A 27632-nucleotide genomic window follows, 5' to 3' on the forward strand; every position below is an offset into this window, starting at 1 on the left:
GCCGTCGAGCCGCTGCTTTGCCTTTTGCCTGTCACCATTCTCTAATTGAGACTGAAGCAGGCGGTGTTCAATCGGCGAGACCCCCCTTTAATGTGAGCGCACACGGGAGTTATCACTTTGTTTTGGAAAATATCTTCGTTCACACGAAAAAAAAAAAAAAAAGTGCTGTTAGAGCATGCCGGAACGACAGGTGGCGATATAAGCTAAACTGTGAATAAACGCAGTCAAAACAAACCACGGAGTACTTCCGTGGAAGTTCCGTATTGGACATGACTGGACAGCGCCGTCTTATTTAAACATATGCCGTATTTTTTAACGGAAGTGATTTAAAAACATCTTTTATGTGTGAGCGAGAGGCCGAAAAGGCTGCTTTTACTGAAATACTCGCATACGTGTGGCACCCACCGCGTTTCCCTAAACCGCTGAAGCAGAGACGGCATGGACATCCTTCGCTTACGCTTAACGGTGCTGGGCATCTTCATGGTTTCTGCCATTGGAGGTAAGCTGCACCGTTATTCTCGGTGGCGACCGGACGACCGGCGGGTCCCCTCGGAACCAAACGACCGCCTGCTAGTGCTGTGGTCAGTTAGCTAGCAAGTAATCCTGCTTCCTTATACAGTTGGCCGGCTAGCTAGCGAGCTAGCTAGCGCGAGAGAGAGAGCGCTTTGATTAGGACTGAATGAAAAATGAAAGCAGTGTCTTAGCAAAACAGCTGGTTAAACTGATTTGGTCATTCCACGTTTTTTTGTGTGTGTGCTGCGTCTCTCCTACATAGCTTGTGACAAACTGCATGCGGGACTTTGCTTCCTTCCTGTCACTCCTATAAAAGTCAGATTTGTGGAGTACATGATTGATAGTTGTCATATGGGCAGCTTCTCCCACCTCAGATGTGGATCTGTGCAGCTAATCCAGAGTTACCATTGCCCTCTTTGCTGCTTCTGAGTAAAGCTCTGCTTGCCCGGCCTGTCACTTTAGGTCAGGGATCCTCAAATTCAGGCCTCGAGGTCCGGAGTCCTGCAGGTTTTAGATGTGTCCCTGATCCAACACACCTGAATCAAATGGCTGAATTACCTCCTCAGTATGCAGTCAAGTTCTCCAGAGTCCTGCTAATGACTTCTATATTTGACTCAGGTGTGTTGAAGCAGAGACACATCTAAAACCTGCAGGACACCGGACCTCAAGGCCTGGATTTGAGGATCCCTGCTTTAGGTGGACAGCCATGTCTTGGTGGGACTAGAAAGAGAAAGCAGATTTCTCCCATATTCTCTTCACTGGCTCCCTGTTCAATCTAGAATAGAATTTAAAATCCTTCTTCTCACCTACAAGGTCTTGAATAATCAGGCCCCATCTTATCTCAAAGGACCTCATAGTCTCATATCACCCCAACAGAGCACATTCATTTTAGTGTTTTTAATAGTTTAACTGAAACATTTGTCAAAAAAAACTTTAATTGTAATTAAAACAAACTTCCCATGGAAATGTATTTAGAAAGTATGCAAATAAAAAGCATTACAACATTAAGCCCACACAGACCCCAGCTTTTCCAACAAAATACTGAGAACAGCAGCCACGATGATGCACACAGAGCAAGCGCAAAGAGGTGGCGCCATTACCGAGACAGGGAGCTCAGGTGGAGCAAAAAGAAACATTTTTCTAGGGTCCAAAGCGGCAGCGCTTGTTCCTGTAACCAACAACATGTGTCAACATGGAGGAAAAAAAGCAATTAACTGGGTGATTATTTCAGGATTTAAGAAAATGTCCAAAATTCTTAAAATATGATTTTTAATACAGTACATAATTACAAATAAGGGTGAAATGCTCTCGCGCTTACATGAGGACACCTTATCAGTGCAGAGCTGTGGATTAGACAAAGCATTGAAGCAAAAAATTTTTAGGATTATTTTATGTAGTAGTTATTCCAGTTGCTCAGTGTATCATTGCAGCCCTGATTTATGCTGAGATTCAAGTACAAAAGTTCAAGGGGAATGAATACTTTGTCAGGGAATTGGAGATGCTAATCTCAGAGTGCTGGTGGAACCTGCACCTGTTCAGCTTGCCTGTTTTATCAAACCACCTCTCCATTACCAAAGTGTTATGATGATAAATGGTTTGTTTACATGTCAGTGCTGACTGTGCTTCCACACAAAGTACAGATCATAACTGATCTCAGAGCAGCTAGCAAACAAGTATCTCGTCAGTCCCGTTATGTGTCTGGTTCTCTGCTGGTGAACAGGCTGGTGCACGCCACTGCTTTGGTACAGTTTCAGCCGTTTGTGTTCTTTTAATTTTAGTAACCTCATGGTGTTGATTTTTTTTTTTTTTTACCACCATTTTAATGATAAATCAGTGCAGAGGCTCAGTCACTGATTATACACACCACTGCTCTGTCATCAGAAATATCAATATCACAAATTTCCTTTTTGTTTTTGTGTTTCTTTGACTCAAATCATAAGCAGAATTTTTCCCTGTAACACACACATCAGCTCAGTCAGTACACACTCTCCTTCACTCACACACCTTGTTCAGTTTGTGAGGCAGCAGCATTTTATTGCAAACAGCAATAAAGGAGATTTCCTTATCGCTCTGCTCTGTTTCCTCTTTCAGAGCAGAAAATCATCACAGCTGAGTCTGGAGAGAACGTCACTCTGACAGGTCGAGCTCCAAACAACAACAAACCCATCATAGTTGTTGAGTGGAGCAGAGCTGACCTGGGAAATGAATATGTCCTTCAGTACCCGGATGATCAGTTGGATCCAGAACACCAGCATCCATCCTTTAAGAACCGGGTGGATCTGCAGGACAGACAGATGAAGGATGGAGACGTGTCTGTGATTCTGAAGAACGTGACGATAAATGACACTGGAACATACGAGTGTCGTGTTGTTCAGAGAAGAAAAAAACACAGGAAGCGAGCTCTTCCGGATGGTGAACTCATCAGCAGCATCTACCTGAGAGTTGTTGCTCCTCCAGGTGAGTGAGCAGAGTTCAGTGTGTCTGTGATCAGAGGTGTTGAAACATGTTTGTTTTTTCTATCTGTAGCAAAAACAGTTTTTTGGATGTTTTGCAAAAGTTTGTGTTTTGTTGGAGGCTGTTGGAGCAGCTCTGACTGTCAGTTTGCCTTGTTGTGTGTGTGTGTGCTAGGAAACATTGGTGCAAATTGTTGCTGTATCATTGATATAACAGTATGATACTTTTATATGACATAAAAATTTATATCGGTATGATCACGGACAGTATGTTTCAGCACAGCCAGAGTCACCTGTTAAACTTAATAACTGGATTGTGTTTCCTCTTTCAGATCAGGAAACAATCACAGCTGTGCCAGGACAGAACATCACTCTGACATGTCGAGCTTCAAACAACAACAATAAAATCATACTGGTACAGTGGGACAGAGCTGACCTGTCAAAGAAGGTTGTTGTGTATCGTGGTGATTATGTTCCAGAGGAGCATCCATCTTTTAAGAACCGGGTGGATCGGCATGACGGATGGATGAAGGGTGGAGACGTGTCTGTGATCCTGAAGAACGTGATGATTAATGACACTGGAACATACAAGTGTCGTGTCCTCATGGAAGGAACGAGCTCATTGGAGCTCATCAGCACCATCACTCTGAGAGTTGCTCCTCCAGGTGAGTGAGCAGAGTTCAGTGTGTCTGTGATCAGAGGTGAAGCTGCTTCCTGGTTGTTGATGTTTGTTTCTAAAGATGTTGTTGATGAGACTTTGTAGAAAGCAGCTGGTCTGAGTGATGTGATCAGAGTGCAGTAGATAATGTCTGACAGCAGTTTGAAGAGGAAATGGATTCTGTTCTGTTCTTCACTCATCACCTACCTGACAGCTGACACCTCACACCTGTTTCTACCTGCAGGTCCAAGAGGAGGAACCACAGAGGATGGAGGGAAGGAGGATGGACAGAAGGAGGGTACATCTGTTGGACTGATCATTGCTCTGTCAGTTGCTGCTCTGGTTGTTGTTGTTGCTGCTGTTGTTGGTTTTCTGATCTACAGAAAATGTAATCGAGGTTCCTCTCAGCCTCCTGATAATAAGCAGAGTTCTGAAATGTCTCCAGTGTATTTACAGGTGAGCAGTGAGTCTCCTGATCCAGACTAAGTTGTCAGTAAATTCAGGGAAAGAAGGATGATGATGTTGCTGTCACAATGATCGGCTCCACAGTAACTGATTTCATGTTTGTTAAACTCGGTTTTACTTCAGTGTTTTTGTTTGTTCGATCTCACTGAGCCAGCTTTGCTTGATAATCACCCAGCAGTGAACATCAAACACACTGAATTATTCATGTATTTATTTAATAGGATCCGTTATACCAGAGGTCCCCAACCCCTGGGCCGCGGACCGTTACTGGGCTGCACTGAAAGAATAAATAACTTATATTATTTCTGTGTTATTGAGTCTGAACAAAGTTTTATTTTGAAAAATGGGGGGATTCTGTCTGTTAGTCTATGACTCAGTCATGATGCAGGTCAGGGTCACCTGATACGGCATCGCTAAAATTAAACGCTCAGGCTTTTCTGGTTCTGTGTCTAACAAACCAGGCTGACCTGCATAACTTACACTTAGCAACACTGGCTGCTAACTGCCTCAGTGTTTTGGTCAGTTGTATTTTTCATGCTCTTTATATTTGTATTTGGGGTGTATCTTATTTTGAAGGGATGTTTAAACGTTACCATGGTGATCGCTGCGTTACACCATAAACGTCCTGTCTTTCCTCTGTGGACGCGAGGATGATGCTGAGTCTCTGTGAAGGACATCATCCAGCTGTTGGCTCAGTGTGAGAACAAAGAAAAACTCAAAGTAAAATCGATGTGAAGAAGCAGAAACGGATGTTTGAGAGGCTGCTGCAGTTTATGACATCAGTCTGATCCATGCAGGACCACAACCAGACAGTCTGCACGATCCACTCACAGTGATCGTGGTACCTGATCACGATCACTGTGAGTGGATCATGCACACACAGTGATCGTGGTACCTGAACTCAGCATGACTCAGATGGTCCTGGAGGTTAAACCTGTCCTCCACCATTGTGTCCATTCTGAAACAGCAGCAGGTCACATGTGGAGGGTCACAATGTTCTGGTTGTTAATCCTGATCAGCAGTATTCAAAGATTCCTTTTATGTCTTCATATACTGTAAATATTATTTAGCACCCATGTTCATGAGTTCCAGCTTTTATGCCTCAGTGTGTTAAAGTGAGTCTGAACACACCACATGTCCTTAAGAAGAACTGAATCACAAGGAGCTGTTTGAATGCTGCAGAAAGTAAAAACAATGCTAACATGTAGCCACATGTAGCACATGTGTTTGGCTGTCAGGAGGTCGGTGAGTGACGGATGTTTGTAAAGGAATGGTTGAGTTTTTATCAGGGAAAAACAGATTTATTTTTAGACTGGATGGCCTTTAAAAAAAAACTTATTTTTCACATATTTACAAATATGAATGTATGGAAGTCTGTGGTTTCTGTGGTTTGCATGGAAGATTTTAATCATGTCAGCAAATACTTCAAATGCTGTAGCATTTTAAACTGTGGATACTGCGACTCAAACTGGATCTGGAGAGCAGTTTGCAAATGTTTGCAGACAGGTCTGTGACTGCTGGTAACCACGACAACCTGCTAATGACCAAATCAATCACAAGGCGGTCCTCGTTACTGTGCTGGATACCGCGCTGCTAACCTCCAACAGCTGCTCACTGACTAGTTGTGTAATACACCCTTTACCTCAGCAACGGTGGTTACCAGGGGGTCACTGACAGGTCTGTAGGTATGTGTGGGCGGGGCCTAAAGAAAGGCAGTAAAAGGGAATTGTAGCAATAATGTGTTTTTTGTGCAGACCTGTGCTTCATGTTACCTGTTACTCAAATTGTTATAGAAGATGGGGAGAGTTATTTGACTGTGGCAATAAAACATGACAGTGCTGTGACACAAAGAACAAATAGTGCCAGGTTAAATATTAAAAGATATAATTTAAAAATCAAACCCTTTAAATGTATTTTGTAGATAATGAAATAAAATGCTGCACATTCAGACATGGAAGTTGGAGCTCTGACAGATATTTGCAGGATTCTTCTATAAACTGTTTTACATGTTTGTTTGGTTGTTTATACTTTTATACCAAATACAACAAAGAATAAAAATTAAACTGAAAATCATGATTTACTGTTTCTGTTGAATGTGTTGATTTTTGTACCAGTTTGTCTGCAGGAGTCATGACTTTTCTGTAGAGGTGCATTTGATAATATCAGGCGATCATTGGAGGTCTAATCTTACTGGAAACCTGCTGATCCAGGTCCAGAGAGACCACCACAAACATGAGCTCAGCTCCAGAGAAGATCTCAGACTGTGGATCAGTTTTATCCTCAGAAACTTTACGATGTTATTAACATGGATCAATGTGACCGATATTAAAGCTTTATGATCACACAGAGACAGTGAAGAGCAGAAAGCTCCATCATCTTAAAGAACTGATGTATGCAGAAAAAAGGAGTATTTTAAGATGACCTGCCTCCATAGTTTCTATATTCCAGCTGTGGTTATGCCTCTTCATACTTGTCACATTTATATTAAACAACATTTGACTTGTACACTTATCAGCACAGCTGGATCTCCTGCAGTGTGTTTATTAACCATTTTTAGAGCCTTCTAAAAACAAAAATGGTCCCAAAGATCCTTCCTGTTCATCAAACCTCCAAGAAAATCTGGAGTTCCAGTGAAGTCTGATTTTTAGGTCTCTGCTTTTCTGTCAGAAAGGCTCAAACCTGAGCGCTCTGCTCTGAGTGGGCTCTAATGAGGCCTCTCTGGGTTTACTTCTCTCTGCAGCCGTGGGCACAGGTGCAGTTTGAGGGCTGAAGGACACATTAAGGGTTGGTGGTCTGTGGGTTTCTCTATGATAGCTTCTATTATGGGGGTTGTTCTACACACCAGTGAATGAAGGAAATGTCTTTAAGTGTTTAAAACTAAAGTGAGGCAGTCGACTTTTTAATGAGAAGCTGATTCAGCAGGAAAACCTCAGAGGAGCACCAGGTCAGCAGTGTGTAGGAAGCTCTCCATCTCTGCACCTTCTGACTGCCGTCCCGAGGTTAAACTGTGGTCTGGTGCTGCCATCTAGTGGTGTTAAAGTGCTCCAACAGAGTCTGCAGCACTGAACGTTTCATATCTCCCTCTTTATTAATGTGCAGCAGCTGTTTTGTTTCTGATATTAAGGAGACTTCACACTAACAGAAGCTTCACAGAATCTCTTCTCTAAATACTTTTTACACGTTTTTCCTCACCTGCTGTTCTCAGGTGGGCTCACCTCTGAGGACTAACTGGACCCACCCTGCTGGGTTTCTGAGCTGATCCAGGATCAGGAGGTCAGCTCTTTAAAAACGAGCCATCACATATTTACACAGACACTGAGGGCCACAAAAATGTAACAAATATGTGTTCACCTTTTTATTTAATAATAGTAATATACACTCACTGGCCACTTTATTAGGTACACCTCGTCAGTAAGCCTGGATTAGAGGGGAGTGCTTGATTTGGACCTGTACAGCTGCACCCTGCCTCTCACCCTCTGACAGCTGGGGTACGCTCCAGCCCCCTTCATCCCATTCTCAATAAATGCTTCTTATTTTTGTAAATTTGACCACAGTGATAAAAAATGTAATTAAGTTTCCTGTTGGATTTTGTAGCTACACAATATTGTTTATGTTAGTTTTAGAATCTCAAAAGTTTGTTTTTATTTTAATTTCAGTTAACTAAAATTTTCATGCCTAAGTTGAGAGTTTAGTCTTAGTTACTTGCAGTAACTTCAGTGTCCTTTAGACCCAAACATCCAGCTTGCTCCAGGATTTCTCTCTGACATCCAACCTGTGGGTCAGACACACTGAGAATCAGCATCTCCCCTTATATTTCCAGCTTCAAGCTCATGATCCTGTCTGAAACTGTATTCATACACTTTCTTCAAGATTACCCCTACTCCCTCTCTCTTCCTACCTACACCATGATGGAACAGTCCATGCATTCATGCAGCAGACAGATGCAGCGGTGCTAAACATCATATTTAATTGACATCACTCTAAAATGAGGCTCTGAGGGGAGCATGTCTCCTTTAGTTAAACACCTGCTGCCAGAGGCAAACGATCCACTTTGGATCACAGTGTTGTATAAATAAGTGCAGCCAGCAGGGGGCAGCAGAGGAGCCTCAGTTTGTCCATTCTGGGTTTTAAATTTCTGTTTAAATGCACCAGGATATAACGATTAAGCAACAATTAAATACCAAATGAACTTATAGCAGTGAGCACTTTAAAGCTGTCCCTGGGTCCAAACTATAGAAGGATTACAGGTGCTGTCTGGAGGAGACATGAGAAACAAACCGGTTATATATTAAAATCTGTATTTTTTAATGTGACTCTGTTCAGGTTTTCATGGTTGAGCAGCAACACACACACACACACTCACACGCACACACACACACACACACACACACACACACACACACACACACACACACACACACACACACACACACACACACACACACACACTGCAGTGTGTTTAGAGATCACAGGTCTGTCCACGACAGAGGAAAATATTGGAGATCACATCTTGAAAAACAGTCAAACCAAAATGTTGGTTCAGGTGGGCGTCCTGTGCCTGGGTGCCTGGGTTGTCCTGGCTGTTGTGCCTCCTGGGCTTTGTTCACTGTCCCTCGGCTCATGTAGTGATTTGGGCTCCTTTTCTAGGTGCCCGTGCTGCCTGGGTGGGACCGGGTTGTAAAACTTTTGATTCATTTTCCACTGAAGGCAGTTCAAATACCTGCTGACAGGGCACCAAATAATGATGTTTGCTGACACGTTTGCAGTGAAAATCTGTTAAATTATGAAGTAAATGATCCTGATCTGGTCCAGGAGTGATTTTGGTGTCTCTGCTACATTCATTTACAGGATAGCTTCAGTTTTCCCATATAAACATTTTACCAGGTTATAACATTTGAATCCACTTTTAACATGTTCACAGTGTAAATTCCCAGCATGGATAAACTCTCAATATGGTGAAGCCACAGTTTTAACGAGGGAAACTCATTCCAGCCCAGTCTCATGAATTCTTAAAATTGAAACATCAGAACTTCTTCTGTATTCATGCAACACAAAACAAAAGTGAACTCCAGATAATGAGCACAGCTGCTGTGTGGACAGATATACATTCAAAGCATCTGCCCCTTATCTTACTGACGTGAGAAGCTGATCACAGTTTTCAGTGTGATAAGGTAACTCTGCCTCTGAGATCAGGCTCTGAAAATAACACACAATATGTCATGTGTGTTATTTTCAGAGCCTGATCTCTGAAGCCGTGTGTGTCATTATTTATATAACAGAAGCTAAGCAGAGGGGTGTGTATATGTGTGTGGGTTAAAAACCTACTTGTTAGCTCTGTCTCTACATGTAAATGTGAGTCAGGTCAGATAGGAGCAGCTGTACTTCACAGTTGTGTTATAATCTAGCAGTTTCATATGAGCTGTGGTCAGAGGGTGGAAATAATGTGAGATAAAAAGGCCTCACTCATCATGACTGTGTGTTTCTGTCGGAGCCTGATCACAAAGATTTGACCTTCAAACTGCAGCAGGAACTGAAACAGTGGGACTTGCACAACCGTCACTTAAGACTAAACACAGTTTCACAACAGGAACAACTAGCACGAGGACAAATCTCTGTAATATTTTGATATAAAGTTGACCTCGTGTTGTTTTGATGGCACTAAATATAAGATTCCTGCTGTCATGTGTTACTCTCAGGATATGATCACAGACGCTGCAGAGAGAAATGTGACCCTCAGGAGGCAGTTACTGTGACTCTGGTCACACATCAGCTCTGTCTGTTAGCTGGAGTTTACTTCCCTTAGTTTGATATAAGTGGGATAAAAGAAAAATAAAAGTTGTTGGTTGGCAGTGTTATCTTGACATCTAGTCACGCTTTGAGAAATAGTAATGAAATAAAGGCTGTTGAGGTTTCAGAGCAGTAATGCAGCTGTAGCTCTTTGCCTCTGCACTGAGTGACAGAATAAATGGGTTCTGGGTTTGAGTCCACCTTGGCCCGGGTCTTTCTGTGTGAAGTCTGCATGTTCTCCACGTGTCTGCGGTTCTTCAAGTACTCCAGTTTCCTCCCACAGTCCAAAGACATGCACTTACTGGGGTTAGGCTAAAAGGTCACTCTAAATTGCCCACAGGTGTGAATGTGAATGGTTGTCTGTCTCTCTGTGTAGGCCCTGTGACAGGGTGGTGACCTGTACAGGTGTACCTGCCTCTCGCCTTATGTCAGCCAGGAGAGGCCTCCCCGAAAAGGATAAGATGATGGATGGATGCGTGAGAGCATAAATGTAGTAGGTGGAGACTCAACTGGATGGTTTTGTGTGGAAACACACCTGAAATGTGCACTCACACAGAGGAGAGAGAGAGAGAGAGACAGAGAGAGAGCTGTCAGAGAACATTGATAACAGATATCTTGATCTGGCGTCTCCAACTGACTTTTGGAGGCAGTTAATGCAAAGAAAGCCTGGATATACTGAACGTGCATGGTAGTGCACTCCTCTGGACTCTGCTGTTTGGCTGTTTGTGCCTCTGAAGGTGAGCTGTGCAGGTGTTCACACCTTTACATGTACAGAGTGCTTTGGGGGTTCCTCTGAATGTTTTTGGTGGAATTTGTTTATATTTTAGGAATAAAGAATTTGTGCCAAATTATTGGAAATTGTTCAGAATTTGTTCTGTCTATTTATTTGCAACTAAAGATTATTTTGGTAGTCGACTAATCTACCAATTTTTTTATCCATAAGTCAACAATTATTTCAGTTTTAACTCACCTGTTCAAGCCTGCCCACCTGTTAACATCACCTTGTTCTCTTCTCTCAATAAAATAAAATAATGACCCATAAATATACGAGATTGAACCTAATCAAATGTATTTTTAATATTAATGTGACCATCACAATAAATATCAAATAAACAATGCACATTAAAGTGAATGCAGTTTTTATTTTTAAATAAAAATATAATGTGCTTATAAATAAAAATGGCCTCTGTCCAAAAGTTCAAATAAGACTTGGAACTAAATCCAAAAGATACCTGAAAAGTTTACAGATGATTCAGTTCATACAGACGTTTATTATTCAGAACGAACACTGATATTAATGCGAGAAAACAAAAAGGGATCCAACATAGCTCCAACAAGCGCCTGTGGTACATACCCAGCTGCTTGTTCCCGGATTAAACTGACATAACATGCAACGTATGTGTGTAAGTTTAATGTGCTTTGAAACCTAATGATGACACTTGTTAAAAGTTTGCAGTTTATAGCACAGTCACGAATAACTGCAGACAGCACAAAGATTTTCTGATATCTATATGATAATACTATCTTTGTTTACCTTGGTTGGACTGTAGCTGTTGACCTCTTGCTCAACTATACTCATGACTTTGTACTGTTTTTGAGCACAACAATTCAAAACAAGGAGTTTAACCGCTGCCAAAAACTGATTGCAGCACATAAGCCTCACAGGTTATACTAAAAACGTTCCCTTATGATAGCTGGAATTAATTTAAAGGAACATTACAACATAAAATGTACCGTGTTTCAGCTGCCAAAAAAGTGTAACCATATGTGTAACCCATACCAGTTTTTTTTCTTTGGTATACCACTAATCTAGGAATGCTTAGATTTGTTCTGGTTTCGAAGTTTTAAAACTCTCTGAAGTCGCTGAAGTAGTTTGAACCTGATCAGCCTTCAGAAACTACAACTGATAACATGCCACTTACCCTCATAATCTAGTGTGTGTGGTGTTTTTTTATTTTTTAATGTCCTGTTGCTGGAAGCAGGAGGCAGAGGTGCCAACATCAAGCAAGACTTTATTCAATAGTCCAAAGTAATGCAAATTTCCAAAAGTTCTAAATCACAACCAGATGACTACAAACCCAAACAAGCTTTAGACACATGGAAATTAGGGGAGTCTAAGCATATGTTACCGGCGCCAGCCCTAGGGGAAGCTGGGCGGTAGCAAGCGGCACACAGCTGAGGTCAGGCTGTGTTGCCCGCGGGTGAGAATTAATGCAGTGGCTGTGGAAAAGACGGAGAGGAGACGATGACAACAGGCCACCAGCTCGTTTAATTCTGACGCTGCGGCTGCGTATCGGCCCTCTAGTCTCCACAGTAATGCAATAGCACCCCCTATTGGTGACATACATTTTGTGCCTCTGACTTAAGAAATACACATTAGTATATTTAAAAAAAATAGAGGGGGGTCTCTGTTTTAACACAAAATTTGTTTCAATCCGTTACACATATATTGGACGGGGTGTAACGAAGAGTTTTTTGTTACTTGTTTATATTAATTTGTATGGTTTTGGGTATTAAATGTTGGGACACATTTGCACTTTATTAGCACTTTTTGACATACACTCAAAAATGAGGACGCTTAAATGTTTATTGATTCTTTATTGAGTATTTTAACAATTAGTATGGTTCTCTCTTCCAGGCACGTGAGCAGTTACTTGGTGTTTGGCAGGCAGATGCTGTAAAATAAAGAATTAGTGTTAGCCACAAATGTAATTGACCTGTGGTTAAGAAAAGTGTGTGTATTTAACTTATGCAGATATAGTGCAAGTGGGTTTGTGGTGTAGCAATCACTCACCTGTTTCTTCTGTTGGCTTGGGGTGGCTGGAAAGGTCACAATTGCTTCACAAGGCAATGGAGTTAATTGTTTAAATTGAGCTTTGAGAAATAAAATGGAAAAATGGGGTATAGAAAACAAAGTCTGCCTGCAATGATTTAAAGCCTTGCCGCACATGGTCATCTTGGCGTCACACGGGGCGCTGAGGACACTAGGATAATAATCCAAAACACCAGGAAATCCATGAACCACAGATTGCTGAACCAACATACTGGAATAATCACACAAGCAAACATCAAACAAACCTTAACTGAAAAGCTAAGAACAATAATGAATCCCATCTAGTGTCATTGTCCTGGGCAGTTTGTCCAGTGTTTTGTGATTTGGATTTTTCATTGTTATATTTCTTCTGTGTTTGCTTCTGGGTTTTGATCCTCAGTTTGTTATCGTTGTAGCTATCGTATTTCATTGCGGTTTCCCTTTGTTCTTCTTGTGATCCCCATGTCTCAGTGTTCCAGTGTTTGTCTTCTCTCTTTGTGTCTTCATCCCTTGTCCTATCTATTCTATCTTTAGTTTTATTTTCTGTGTTGTCTCAATTGCATGTTTTGTTTCTCTAGTCTTGCCTGACTGTGTTTTATCCTCAGCCTCTCCTGTGTGAAACCAGTTGTGTTTGTTTGTTTATCAGCCTGTCCTGTTTCGAGTTTCGAAGTGAGTCTGTGTTCCAGCTGTCTTATTGTGTTAGGGTCCTGTTTAAGATAAGATAGTGTTTATTTGTCACATGCACAGTTATACACAGTACAATGCACAGTGAAATGTATTTTGTACCTGCAACCATATATACACACACATATAAATAAGAAGAATAAAAATAAAAAAAAGTAATTCACACTATACACTATACTCTATATACTATACACTATACACACTTTTTAAATTATAATATTTACATTGTGCAATAATGGTCCAGTTAGGGCTCAGAGTTGAGCAGACAGATGGCTTGTGGGTAAAAACTCTTCTTCAACCTTTCAGTCTTAGTCCTCAGGCAGCGGTAACGCCGGCCTGATGGGAGCAGGGAGAAGAGAGAGTGTCCGGGGTGGCTGGGCTGTTTTAGGATCTTCATGGCCCTCAGCCTGCACTGCTTGGTGTAAATGTCCTGCAGGTTGGGGAGGGTGGTTCTTTGTGCACTGTGTGTAGTTTTTCTTTCCTTATTTCATCAGTGTAATTTTGATCACCTGCCCTCGCCGGACATTTCCACTCCTCTTATTACCTTATGTGTGTGTATATTGTCTGTGTCTTGTTTAGTTCTTTGTTGCATTGTTGTCTGTGTTACACATATGCTGTGTGTCTCGTCCTCCTGACTTTCCCCTTTTGTTCTCCAAAGGCTTCTGTATTATGGATTATTTACCTGCCTTGGATTTTGGGAGTTTGTGTTTTGGAACATCGTAAAAATGTTCACTTTATATTTATTTTTAATGATCATATTTTTTTAAACAGAACCTGAGAAGGACATAAATCTAAGCACTGACTCAGTGAGTTTCACTGTCGTGGTTCCTACAATAGTGGCAGAGGTCAGTCAGGTCATCTACAGCAAGAGGACAGTATTTTATTCTTAATAATTATAAACAACATTTGACCAAATAATAATAATGTAACAATAATAGAAAAATGTTCTGAACGTGTTCAAGCTAAAATTACACTGCTTGCCATATAATTTATATATTTAATGAATATCTGTATTTTCAAGAAGTCAGATTGCATTTTGGTGTATTATGATGCCAATATTTGAAGATGAGTTATCAATTTGTGCTGGAACATCAGCCAAGATGCACTCAGCAAACTGTGCAAGAAAATGTGCAAAAATGCAATTATTAGCTGAAGTAACAGTTGCCATACAAAAATTACATTTATGTTCAGCTACAGACATTCATAGTAAGTATATGCTAGATGTTCTTAGAGCATCTTCACTGACATTCAAATGCACGCCCCGGACACTTTATTAGGTACACCGATAAAACTTCTCATTAACCAGCCAGTCACATGGCAGACATGCAGTGCACTTAGGCATGTAGAGATGACCTTCTGAGGTTCTACCGGAGGAGTTTATTTAGAACTGAGTGCAGTGCACTAAAGTTGCACAGTGGATGTGAAGGTGGAGGTTTGATTTGTTATTGTCAGTGTTCAGTAGTGTAACGTCTCTGTGGTAAAAGCTATTGAGGTTCGGCTGTACAGCGTCCTGTAGTTCCTCCCAGAAGGCAGGGGGGTGAAGAGTCTACAAAATACACTGTTCTGGCTGTACTGAGTGACCTCTGACCTCCTGTGGTCCTGACTCTTCTCCTCTGGCTGTACTGAGTGACCTCTGACCTCCTGTGGTCCTGACTCTTCTCCTCTGCCTCCTCACAGGGAGAAGATGATCTGCAGGCTCCTGCTGCTCTTCATCCTCACCTCGTGTGTCTCTGGTTGGTTCACAGCTTCACTTTATGAGCTCCAAATCAAAGTGAGCCACAGGTTTGATCCAGTTCTCAGTGTGTGTCTGCTCCTCTCTCCCTCTGTGTGTCCTCAGCAGGATCATTTGTAGTGAATGTGACACAGACCTCCTATCAGGCCCAGGAGAACCACAGCATCACACTGGAGTGGACCTTCACAGCAGAGACTGACAGATCCTACAAACATCTGAACATCTACTGTGACCTGATAACTGATGATGGACTCTTCCTCCTGTATCGCCTTCATGATGGTGCTGAGGTCTCAGAGTCTCAGGATGAGAAGTTTTCAGGGCGAGTCCAGAGTGACAAAGACGCCCTCAGAGAAGGACGAATCAGACTTCAGCTGTCCAGACTCAGGACTGATGACTCAGGCCGATACAGGTGCCAGGTGATCACGGATGATGGCCTCAGCTCTGCTAGCTGCAGACTCACCGTCACTGGTAAGTTTGTAGAAGTCAGCTCCTTTTATTAAAAATCAATCATCACTTTTATATTTGCTGCTCTGTTAAACTATGTGCTGCACATGTCAGACATCCTGATGCTCCTCATTTCATTTCTGCACACAAACAAATGTCAGTAAATATTTTATTTTTGCAGCAGCTGCTGATCAGCTCCAACCTCAGAGACCAACTTTAACCCCACAAGAAGAGACAGGAGGAGGAGGAGGAGGAGGAGGAGGGGTGAATGTTTTTATTGGTGTGACAGCAGCAGTATCATTATTAGCTCTGATGGTGTGTGCTTTAATTTGTTCTGTGCTGAGAAAGAAAGAGAAGAGACCAAACTTCTGTGCAGCTGTAAAGAGTCAGAGACTCACAGAGACTGAGTCACAGAACCAAAAAAACACCTGCATTTCAATTCTGCTTTAATGATTTGTTATTATTTAGATTATTGTTTATTTAATGATTTTTGTTCTGAATGATGTTCATATTAATCTGTGGCTGAGACTCCTGCAGTAATCATTAATATCAGTGTAAATGGTGCTCCTGTCTCAGTCTGAGTGCTGAGGACTTCCTCCTCTGTGCCTCCTCCTGCTGCTTCATTAGAAGCTGCATCCACCAGCTCCACCTGAGGACTTCACCCCCCTGAACAAAGCTTCACAGGTGAACTGCTCAGTGGGAGTTTGTGTGGAACCTTGAAGAAGGAGTTCAGTTTGTCATTGATCTCTGGCTCTCCCACCAGCTGTTAGCTGGTAGTTTGAACAAGAAATTGTCAGGATTTTATCATCAACAACAAACTTTGTTGTGTTCAGTCAATGTGATATGCAAACAATATATTTTTTTGTGTGCGAGTGGGACTCAAAGATGAAACCTGATTGGCTCTTAAAGCTGAGTTTGTGCCTCGACTGGAAATTCCACTCTTAGTCACTGCTTGTCGTATTGTCATATTATTACATATAAACATGCAATTACATCTAAAGTCAAGAGTCCAGGACAAACATAGCAGGAATAGATTTTGTAGGGCTGTCTTGGTTGACACGCCTCTGCAACATCCCGTGGAGATCTGGGGCGGTGCCACTGGATTGGCAGACCGGGGCGGTGGTCCCCATCTTCTAGAAGGGAGACCGGAGGGTGTGCTCCAACTATCGGGGATCACACTCCTGAGCCTCCCGGGTAAGGTCTGTGCCAGGCTGCTGGAAAGGAGGGTTTTGTCTGTAAGTTGGATTCATGGTGAACAATGCAGATTTTGTCCTGGTCTCCCAAAGATCAATGAAGACCCGAGGCCACACAACCCACTCTTATCCTATGAAGAGCTCAAACATATGTTCCCACTCAGGACTGACAGCAGTTTTGCTCTTCAGTGTCCCTGTATAGGTTTTCTATGGGTTGCCCCCAGTTGCAGTGTTTTTCCTATATTCAGTGCTGTGATGGTCGGGGTTCATGATTGTCAGCACGTGTGTGTTCAGTGTTTTTCTCATCAGTAAATGTTTCATTGATCTCTGCAGTTTTAATTGATGAGCAGAAGAACAGCTCTGTGTGCTCCCTCTGAGCTTTAAAATGTGAGCAAACAGAAACGGACCTTAAAGTGAGCAGAGACAGAGATGATGCATCTGTGATCTTGAGGCGTTACTGTACTGCCACCTACTGGCTGTAGTTGTGACTGCAGCTGGAGTGATAAAAGGTAGACATGAGATTTTATTCTCTTTTTCTAGTGAATGAAACACACTTTAAAACATATATTACAGAGAAAAGTAAAACTATAATGATCTACATTAGTCTAGTTTGCATTTTCTGAACTTAAAGTTTAACTTTAATTTGATGAGTCATGGGTCTTACTTCCTGTTTTATTTGGAAGTTTAGTTTTCTTGTGTGTCTACTTGCAGACATGCACTCAACAACAGCTGTGACCCTATCAGAACAGGCACATTTATTGCAGCTTCCACAGAAGCACAGAGCGTAATAACACACTCTGGTTATTGTAGCAAGTGGACTCACACACACAATATAATCACCACTACAACCTGCAGTTGTAGTGGTGATTACACAGAGCTTGTTACAGCTCATTTCTGATGCAGGTGTTTGAGTCTTTTATGACCAAACTAACACCTAATTTTATTTACAGAAGTGAAAGTTTGTCAGTAGCATCAGAGGAGGACAGACACTGACTTTTCTGGATGGACCTGAACCTGCAAAACTGGCCCATAATACAAACACTGTCAACAACACATTCTCACAAATGTTTCACAATAAAAAATCTTGTTATGAAATGAAGATTTTCTAGCCAAAGAAATCTTTTAATCTGAAACACATCTGCTGTGTTTGGGTGGGCAGCTAGAAATCAGAGGTGGCTCCTGATCAAACTAGTATTCAGAAGATTAATCCATCCATATGTAGCAGCTGTGAGATGGGTTCTACAGCTGAAGAACAGCTGAAATCAACATCTGGACATTTCTCCTGTAAAACAGGAACACAGTTACACACTGAGCCTGATGTTTACAGCTTTAATTCATTAGTACAGCTAAAGAGTCACTACTATACAGCTGCTGGCCATCAAATTAGAATATCATGAAAAAGTTGATTTATTTCAGTAATTCCATTCAAGAAGTGAAACTTGTATATTATATTCATTCATTACACACAGACTGATATATTTCAAATGTTTGTTTCTTTTACTTTTGATGATTATAACTGACAACTAATGAAAACCCCAAATTCAGTATCTTCGAAAATTGAGGGAAGGATGTCTCCTTGATGTCTGCTTGAACATCTACCAAACCTCAACAAACAGTTGCGTCAAGGTGCTTTATATTGTAGGTAAAGACCCTACAATAACTACAGTCTAAACGACCCCCCCTATGAGTCCTCTGTCCTCACTTGTCGTCCTCACCTTATCTGCTGTGTGTGTGAATTAGAGGCAAACAGTCCACTCTTTGGATCACAGTGTTGTATAAATACAGCCAGCAGGTGGCAGCAGAGGAGCCTCAGTTTGTCCTGGTTTCCAAGCTGAGCAGCTCAGTGCACTGGACTACATCCATTTCCTTCAGGGCTGGCAGCAGTTACTGAGGCCTGCTCACCTCCATGAGCCTGACACACAGCAGCTGCAGCTCATGTCTGTGTACTCAGTCACTCCTCCTGCTCCAGGATATAATGAGTAAGCAACAATTAAATACAAAATGAATTTATAGCAGTGAGCACTTTAAAGCTGTCCCTGGGTCCAAACTATAGAAGGAGGTGCAGGTGCAGTCTGGAGGAGACGTGAGAAACAAACCAGTTAAATATTAAAATCTGCATTTTTAATCTGACTCTCTTCAAGTTTTCATGGCTGAGCAGCAACACCGCAAAAAACAACGTTACAAATAAAAAATATAGAACAAAGTTTTTTGTAAAACTTTTTATTCATTTTTCCACTGAAGGCAGTTCGAATACCTGCTGACAGGGCACCAAATAATGAATATTAGCTGACCCGTTTGCAGTGAAAAACAGTTAAATTATAAAGTAAATGATCCTTACATGAAAATCCCAGCATGGATAAACTCAAGGCAGTTTACATGGTGAAACCTCAGTCTTAAAGAGGGAAACTCATTTCAGCCCAGTCTCACAAATGCTTAAAGCTGAAACATCAGAAATTCTTCTGTATTAATACAAAACAACAAGAAGTGAGCTCCACATAACGAGCACAGCTGCTGTGAGGACAAATATACATTCAAAGCATCTGCTACCTTCATCTGACTGAAGTTTATCACATTAGCCTGGTTCTTCCTGTTAAAAGGGAGTTTTTTCTTTCCACTGTTGCCAACTGCTTGCTCATAGGGGGGTCGTTTAGACTGTAATTATTGGAGGGTCTTTACCTACAATATAAAGCACCTTGACGCAACTGTTTGTTGAGGTTTGGTGCTTTATAAATAAAATTGAATTGAATAGAATATTACACTGTGTCATTAATTATCTAACAGCAGCTAAGCAGCGGGGTGTGTATATGTGTGTGTGTGTGGGGTAAACACCTACTTGTTACCTCTGTCTCTGCTTGTAAATGTGACTCAGGACAGATAGGAGCAGCTGTACTTCACAACTGTGTTACAGTGTAGCAGTTTCATGAGTGCTGAGGATGTAAACAGAGACGGAGCGGGTTCACTCAGATTACCACGATGACTGCATGTTACTGTCAGAGCCTGATAACAGAAACTGGAGCTGGTGGGACTTGCACAACCTTCCCACCAGACTAAACACAGTTTCACCACAGGAGCAAGCAGCAGGAGGCCAAATATACATTTTTGTGCATACAAAGGTGACCTTGTGTTCTTTTGATGGTACTAAATATAAGATTCCTGCTCATCGCTGCTGTCCTGTGTTAACCTCAGAATGTGATCACAGACAGACACTGCAGAGAGAAATCTTTCAGTCACAGAGGAGGCAGTTACTAGGACTCTGTTCACTCAGCAGCTCTGTCTGTTAGCTGGAGTTTACTGCCCTTAGTTTGATATAAGTGGAATAAAAGAAGTTATGACAAACAAGTATTTTCTCAATGTCTAATCATGCTTTGAGAAAAAGGAAGCGATGCAGCTGTTAGAAAGAAGCTGTATCGCTGTGCCTGTGCACTGGATGACAGAATAAATGGGTTTTAGGTTTGAATCCACCTTAGTCTGGGTTTACTATTAATTATGAAGTATGCTGACTTTGTGTAATTCAAAGAATGCATGAAAATACTGCAGTTTAGTGTGTAATAAACAGGTTAGCTTGTTGTACTGTATTGACAGTAAAGCTCTGTGTTGGTGCACAGAGACTGTGTTCATGGCCAGAGTTACAGGTTACATCAGTGCAGCAGAGATGAGTTTGAATCAAAGCTGCTGATGCTGAGATTCATTCACTGAATCCAACATTTCTACAGCCTGTATGCTGTCAGTGTAGGGGATGGAGATCAGCTCAGAGAGCTGTGAAATACTGGGTTACATCTTTGTGAGTTCACTTCATCCACACAGAGCAGTAAACCTCAGAGCAGCAGCAGCAGGTCAGCTGATCACAGCCTGCACACCAACATCATTTACTGCAGCTACAATAGAAAGCTGTGATTCTTCTCCCCATGCAGAGCCACTACAGCTGATCTTAGAGAGATCAGCTATTCCTGATTTGTCCACTGGGTGTCATTGAATTTTTTTTTTTTTTTTGTCAAAGGCACTCTCAAAATGTTTCTGTCTAGAAGGAGAAAGGTGGACTCAGAAGCTAGCTATGTCCAAATTCAGGGGCTGCATCCTTTGCAGCCCATGGAGACCACAAAGGCTGGACGTGACCGGCCGTGAAATCAAACAGCTTTCTTATCAACGTAGCTCATGTCGCCTAGCAATCGTGACAGTGTGAAGCACAGCTGTGGGAAAGAACACAGACATGTGGCCATCTGCTTCATCTGAATATCAGTAATTACATTTCAGATATCTAAAAATGCATTTTGATTAGACCAAACAACATTTGAACTATACAGAAGGGTAATTTAAGATATCTGCATTTACACTCTGACTAGTAAGAATAATAATTAAAGTTGACGAGTCAAAATGTAATCAAACATATCTCAAATGACATAAGCGGATTTGTCATTTGAAGGGTCACACATCCGTAATTGCAATTCAACAATGCTAAACACTATTCAGGATGACACAGATGTTAATTTCAGGATATCGTCTGTCATTACCCTTAATTCTCAGTGTCACCTCAGAAAGGTTGAAACAGCAGCAGGAGATTCAGAGATCAGCTGGAAAAACTGAAACATTTCAAACAGGCTGCTGTTCAGCTGGAGGCTGGCATGGATCCTGCTTCTGTTTATGTTTTCTGTCGATCAAAAAACCTCCAACAGCAGCAACAAGAAGCACAGCAGCAACTGACAGACCGACGATCAGTCCAACAGATCCTCCATCCTCTGTGGTTCCTCCTGGTTGACCTGCAGGTAGAAACAGGTGTGAGGTGTCAGCTGTCAGGTAGGTGATGAGTGAAGAACAGAACAGAATCCATTTCCTCTTCAAACTGCTGTCAGACATTATCTACTGCACTCTGATCACATCACTCAGACCAGCTGCTTTCTACAAAGTCTCATCAACAACATCTTTAGAAACAAACATCAACAACCAGGAAGCAGCTTCACCTCTGATCACAGACACACTGAACTCTGCTCACTCACCTGGAGGAGCAACACTCAGGTTGATGGTTGTGATGGGGTGATTAGTCAGATTAGCTCTCTTCCTGCGGTTTGTTCTTGTCTTCACACGACACTCGTATGTTCCGGTGTCATCAGTCGTCACATTCTTCAGAACCAGCGAAGCGTCTCCATCCTTCATCTTTCTGTCCTGCAGATCCACTCGGTTTTTAAAAGATTCGTGCTGGTTGTCTAGAAGAGACTTCCCATCCCGGTACAAAAGGACGTATTCTGTCCCCAGGTCAGCTCTGCTCCACTCTACAACTACGATGTTTGTGTTTGGAGCTCGACGTGCCAGAGAGATGTTCTGTCCACACACAGCTGTGATGATTTCCTGCTCTGAAAGTGAAAATAACACAGAGGTTAAAGAGGTCAAAGTGCAATTACTCATTTCTGCAACACTGATCATCACAATGAGCTACAAATAAAGCCCACTGATTTCTAACCAGAGGAAGAAACAGCAACACTGATGGTTATGATGGCGCTCAGGCCCCCACCATTTCCCAAAATGCACATTCTGAATTCTCATGTCTTCGATCACCCATCAGAGACGCCAACTGAGGAGGTCAGCAACAAATACAAGAAAAGAGACATTGAGGAAAGAGATTCAAGACAACTTGATCATAAATACTTGCATTAAAACTCTGCTAAAGCTGGATTTATCATTCAGTTATTAAATTAATAACATGGATGAATGTGACGATATTGGAGCCTTTTAAAATTACACATAGAAACAGTGACTCTTGATCATCTTAAAGAACTGAAACAACTCTGAGCTGTTTAAAGAGTCCTTCTCCCTCCATGGTTTCTCTTTTGAAGCTATCCCTCTTTTAGATCCTGATGGTAAAAACAGTTCTCTGCCCTCCAGAAGCATTTCAGGAACTGAGACATCCTTCAGTGTAAAGCACTGAGATTGCATTTCAGGGCAGATGGAGGAGTGGAGGCACAGATTAGAAAAACCCAGAGAGTCTTCACTCATGAGACTCACTAAAATTAGCTCAATCATATCCAGAGGAAATCTAGAAATCTGCTTTTATTGCCTCCAGATTAAATTACTGTAACTCATCATACAGTTTACACAAACTACAGGTGGTTCAACATGCAGCAGTCACTTCTTATCAAAACCAAAGCAACATTCACAGGCGGGTAATGACATGAACATAATATGTACACAGACCAGAGAGGTTAAAGGGTTAAAGGGTGTGCTGAAACTGAAAGGGTGTCCTGAAACTGGCACACATTACACTTCTTTGTGATTTCACAGACTCCACCAAGTCCTGTGTCACCTTTTCACACAAAAATTGAAATTATGAATGAATTCACAGAGAAATAAAGTTACTATGTAAATCACGCTGATTCTCTGTGTTCTTTTTTAAATCAGAGATAAACACTGTTTAGTTTCTCACCTGCAGAGACAAACTTCAAGATGCTGAGAAACAGCAAAACCAAGCAAAGCACTGCAGTTCTAGCACTCATATCCACTGCTCATCTAGTGTGTTATATTTCTCTGAGCCTGTTGGTATTTTCAGTGAATAAAAATGCTAACACTTAGCTGTGCTCTGCTCTGGCCCTGTTTGGGAGCTGTCTGATAAATGCCAGCCCAGATAAAGCGCGACAGTTGCTTCTAACACTCCCGACAGTCCAAAAGAAAGAAAACAATGCTCCGCCCCCTGGCCCAGAGAGAGCCAGACTGGTGACCCAGAGGCAGAGGTCACTGGCAGAGGCCTTTCAGTATGTCAGACAACATCAATACAATTGGTCGTTTGCTACTTTAGCCAACTCAGAAAGCATCCCCCCCACCCAACTTACTGTTTATACACAAACACACCACCACACACACACTGCCTACATACAATGCTTTAATGATATGCCACAGCTGATCTATTAATATACCTTTATACTGCATCATAGCTTCTGTGATCACAGCCTCTACAATCATTCCTCTTTTATGTTCCTCTTTTATTTACATTGTCTAACTCAAAGTGTTTACTGATGACTGCTTGATAACAATAGTTTGTTTTCTTGAGTTCATTCACTGCCAAACAAAGAGAACTATGGAAGATTCATTGATCACTGATGACCTGCTTGTATCCATGTAGTGTTTCCAGTCCAGCAGCTCCCTCTAGTGGCCATATCCAAAGCCTGTGGGAGGATGGCATTAATCCAAAATGTGAATGATAGTGTTCCAGTCAGTCATCAGTGTGTCTCTGCACAGCTGTCATTAAAATGTGTTCAGAGGGCCTCAGTGTGTGAATGGTTCCAGTTCAGCTCCATAACAGCAGCGTCCCTGGTTTGATTCCTGTGTTTCAGCTCATATCTGCCTCTCTCACTGAGGGGGACTGAATGCCTGGAAGTGTCACTGTGGCATAATCAGATGATGTTAAATGACCACATTTTTATGTACGCTCATGCTTGTCTGCTCTGTGCAGCTTTAAGTAACAGTGTTTTAATTAAAAGTGTTCTAAGAAAAAGGCACCAAAGTATGTTTATATTTTAAAATAATTGTCACAGCACAGTGGCATGGTGGTAAGCACTGTTGCCACACAGATAGAAGATCCTGGGTTCAAATCCACCTTGGCCCAAGTCTGCATGTTCAAAGACATGCAGTCAGTGGGGTTAGCTGGTGGTTCTTAGGTGTGAATGGTTGTCTGTAGCTCTGTGTGTGCCTGTTACAGGCTGGTGATCTGTACAGGGTGTAGCCTGCATCTCACCCTATGACAGCTGGAGCCTTTGCACCAATAGTAAAGCTGGTGCTCAGAGGAAGAGGGCGGGGCTTTACTTGGTGTCAGTGAGAGAAATGAAAAAAAGCTCAAATGAGTGAGAAGGATGATGAAGGAAACATCTGTGCTGTGTCTGCTCTGTAAGTAGAATCTCTGTGTTTGTTTGAATTATTGACCTTTGACTGTCTGCTCTCCTGATAACTGATGATGGAGGAGAAGACATGAAAAACTAATCAGGCTGAATTCAAGTTCAAACACCATGAGGACCAACTGCAGGTCTGAACTGACTCTTTATCTTTGCTCAGGAGTCCAGGAAACACAGCAGGCAGTGAAAAGCTCAAATCATTCACTGATTACATGAACACAGCTGCACAGAGGACACATGACTTTACTGTGACACTGAACAGGAAACTTTACTGAAATTTGTCGCTGCATCAAGTCTAAAATGAGCAGATCTATCAGAGAGAGACGAGTTTGTGTGTCTGTCAGCTGTTTGTGTGGAGTTGTGCTTTGTGTTCACCTCAAACCAACCTGAGTGTCATTTCTCTTTAGTTCTGATCTCACTGCTGAGCTGCACAACAAACCAAGGTCAGTAACCTTCTTCTGTCACAGCTTCAACCTGATAAATGCTCACTAATATGACCTGTTTGGCTTCATGTTTCATTGTAACCCTCACAGCTCGTCTGACTGTGAGTCCCAGCAGCTCTCAGTTCTTTAAAGGAGACTTTGTGTCTCTGAGCTGTGAGGAGGACGACAGCTCTGCTGGATGGACTCTGAGGAGGAACACAAGCAAACAACAGAGGACTCAGTGTGCTGAGTGGGGAACATGGTCTGGTTCTTCCTGTAACATCAGCTACATCTATGAATCAGACAGTGGAGTTTACTGGTGTGAGTCCAGAGAGGGTGCCATCAGTAACATGGTTAAGCTCACAGTCTCTGGTAAGCTGAGTGTGTGGAGATAGTGTTGATGAAGCTGTGTGTAAATGGATGAAATGCTGTAGTTTGTCTCTGTGTTGAGGTGGATCAGTGATCCTGCAGAGTCCTGTCCTCCCTGTGATGGAGGGAGATGACGTCACTCTGCTCTGTCAAACAAAGACCACTCCCTCCAACCTCCCAGCTGCTTTCTATAAAGATGGCTCCCTCATCAGGAAGCAGCCTACAGGTCACATGACCATCCAGCATGTTTCCAGGTCTGATGAAAGCCTCTACAAGTGTGACATCAGCGGTCATGGAGAGTCTCCATCCAGCTGGATCACTGTCACAGGTGACACACTCACCTGTCTGTGTTTCTGCAGGTTTCAACATTAAAAATGTGACCATAACTTAATGACTGTGTTTGCTTTATTTTAGAGAGACACACCACCACACCTCCACCTACATCCACACCTCCACCTACATCCACCTCTCCTCCTCTTCTCTCTTTGATCTCCTCGGTTGGATCAGTCTGTGTTGTGGTTCTACTGGTGTTACTGGTTCTGCTGGTGAGACGATGTGTTCACAGGAAACCTGAAGGTGAGACTCAGACTTCTGCCTTTTCTCACATTTTTCTGTTTTGCAGGATAATCTGAACATTTATTACTTTAGATGTTTTTATTTTTACGTTCAATGTCACTGAAAGTAAATCAAGTTGTAACAAACTGAAGGAATACCATCACGCTTCCTGTAAAATGTCTTGTTCAAATAAATGTATTAAATTAAAAATCAAATTAAATTAAAATTTTTGTTAAATTTGGATCATTTCAGCTGCTGAACATCATGATGAAGGTGATGCTGCAGAAGATGACATGATAGATGAATTTACATACAGTGACATAAAAATATCAACTCAGCAGCAGCCAATCAGACGAAGCAGAGGTACTGTGTACTGTGTGTTCCTGCAGGAGCAGCAGAGGTGGTGTGACATTAAAAAATTAGCTGGTTCACTAAAGTTTAAATCTGAAAACATTTTTTAATCAAGTTTATTTATAACTTACATTTTTTATGATTTGTTTCCTCAGTCCAGTGTTCAAAAACTTTAGATGTAGTTGTGTGTCTGTAATGTTTGCTGTTGTGTGGTGACCGTTGTCACTGCGTGCTGGGTCGTCTGTTTGTGGTCTGTGGTTAACAGAAGCTAGCGGCTCTGCAGTCGTCCAGTTTCCTGTTTCAGCTCAAAAATAAGAAAGGAAAAAACTTCAGCTGCAGGTTATGAAGCACAGAAGTGTTAGATTAATAACTGCATTACATGAATTTACTCCACTATTATGCCCACATTTGTTTTTTAACTCACTTTACTGCTTTATGTTCAAGGAGCTTAAAATGGCACCAAAATGTTAACCTCCATTTATCTCACTGTTTTTAAATTGTGAATCTAACTTTTATAAAGGTTATTATTTTGTAGTTTGCGTGACAATCTGGAGCTGACCAGACGCAGGCATCCTGCTGATGAGCTGTCATGTAGTCGATGTAAATGTGACTTTATTTTAAATGATTTTATTCTGATCTGAGTGCTGCTTGTGTAACGACTTCTGCAGCAGCAGCAGTTTCTGTTGTCACATGTTCTTCCTGCACTGATGTCCTCTGTGTGGGTCTGTGTGTGTTTTATTGTGTAGACGGTGATCCAGCTGCAGTCTACTCAGCAGTGAGAACTGAAGACGTCAGTTATGAATGAATCACCATCAGAGAGAAGAAAAAACCATCAAAATGAAAATGACAGGTACAGCTGCTGTTCTTTATCTCTGTGACTCCTACAGCCGGGCTCTCGTTTGGTAGTAGCCCAAGATAGTTGTACATGCAAAATATTTAACTTGTTCCCACACGATCATTGATTCATTTGCATTCATTTGAGTCGGCAGAGAGCAGGTATTCAGCTCAGTTTGATGTTACAGTGCCGGCTAAACCAAATGCTAACTGGCCAACGCTCAGCTGGTTTGGATTCCTAACAGGAGGGAGGTTGATAAGGGCAGAGCTGCTATAGTAAAGTCAGTGAATAAGTGTGTGAAGTTTGAACAGTATGCATCTAATTCAAATTCATGTCCAGTTTGTTAAAATGAAAGAGAGAGCAGATTTCTCCCATATTGGCTTCTCTTCATTGGCTCCCTGTTAAATCTAGAATAGAATTTAAAATTCTTCTCCTCACATACAAGGTCTTGAATAATCAGGCACCATCTTATCTCAAAGACCTCATAG

At 41.8% G+C, this 27632-nt stretch overlaps 3 protein-coding genes across 3 annotated transcripts; 2 read left to right on the forward strand and 1 right to left on the reverse strand.

Moving 5' to 3' along the window:
• The first annotated feature begins 270 nt into the window (after positions 1 to 270).
• Positions 271 to 6149, forward strand: LOC115776502 (uncharacterized). Its single transcript, XM_030724222.1, has 4 exons — positions 271 to 499; positions 2605 to 2970; positions 3299 to 3631; positions 3869 to 6149. The coding sequence occupies exons 1-4, from the start codon at positions 439 to 441 to the stop codon at positions 4108 to 4110; spliced, it is 1002 nt and encodes a 333-aa protein (XP_030580082.1). The 5' UTR covers positions 271 to 438; the 3' UTR covers positions 4111 to 6149.
• Positions 6150 to 14873: 8724 nt separating this feature from the next.
• LOC115776523 (uncharacterized) lies at positions 14874 to 16268 on the forward strand. Its single transcript, XM_030724240.1, has 4 exons — positions 14874 to 15105; positions 15210 to 15572; positions 15730 to 15926; positions 16176 to 16268. Exons 1-4 carry the CDS (start codon positions 15057 to 15059, stop codon positions 16266 to 16268), a joined length of 702 nt encoding a protein of 233 aa, XP_030580100.1. The 5' UTR covers positions 14874 to 15056.
• Positions 16269 to 21081: 4813 nt separating this feature from the next.
• Positions 21082 to 23351, reverse strand: LOC115776508 (selection and upkeep of intraepithelial T-cells protein 1-like). The gene is made up of 3 exons (XM_030724229.1): positions 23154 to 23351; positions 21733 to 22086; positions 21082 to 21495 (listed from the first exon to the last, which is right to left on the reverse strand). Exons 1-3 carry the CDS (start codon positions 23221 to 23223, stop codon positions 21329 to 21331), a joined length of 591 nt encoding a protein of 196 aa, XP_030580089.1. The 5' UTR covers positions 23224 to 23351; the 3' UTR covers positions 21082 to 21328.
• Positions 23352 to 27632: the final 4281 nt, after the last annotated feature.

The sequence above is a fragment of the Archocentrus centrarchus genome, unplaced genomic scaffold, assembly GCF_007364275.1.
Source record: "Archocentrus centrarchus isolate MPI-CPG fArcCen1 unplaced genomic scaffold, fArcCen1 scaffold_33_ctg1, whole genome shotgun sequence".
Taxonomy (NCBI): domain Eukaryota; kingdom Metazoa; phylum Chordata; class Actinopteri; order Cichliformes; family Cichlidae; genus Archocentrus; species Archocentrus centrarchus.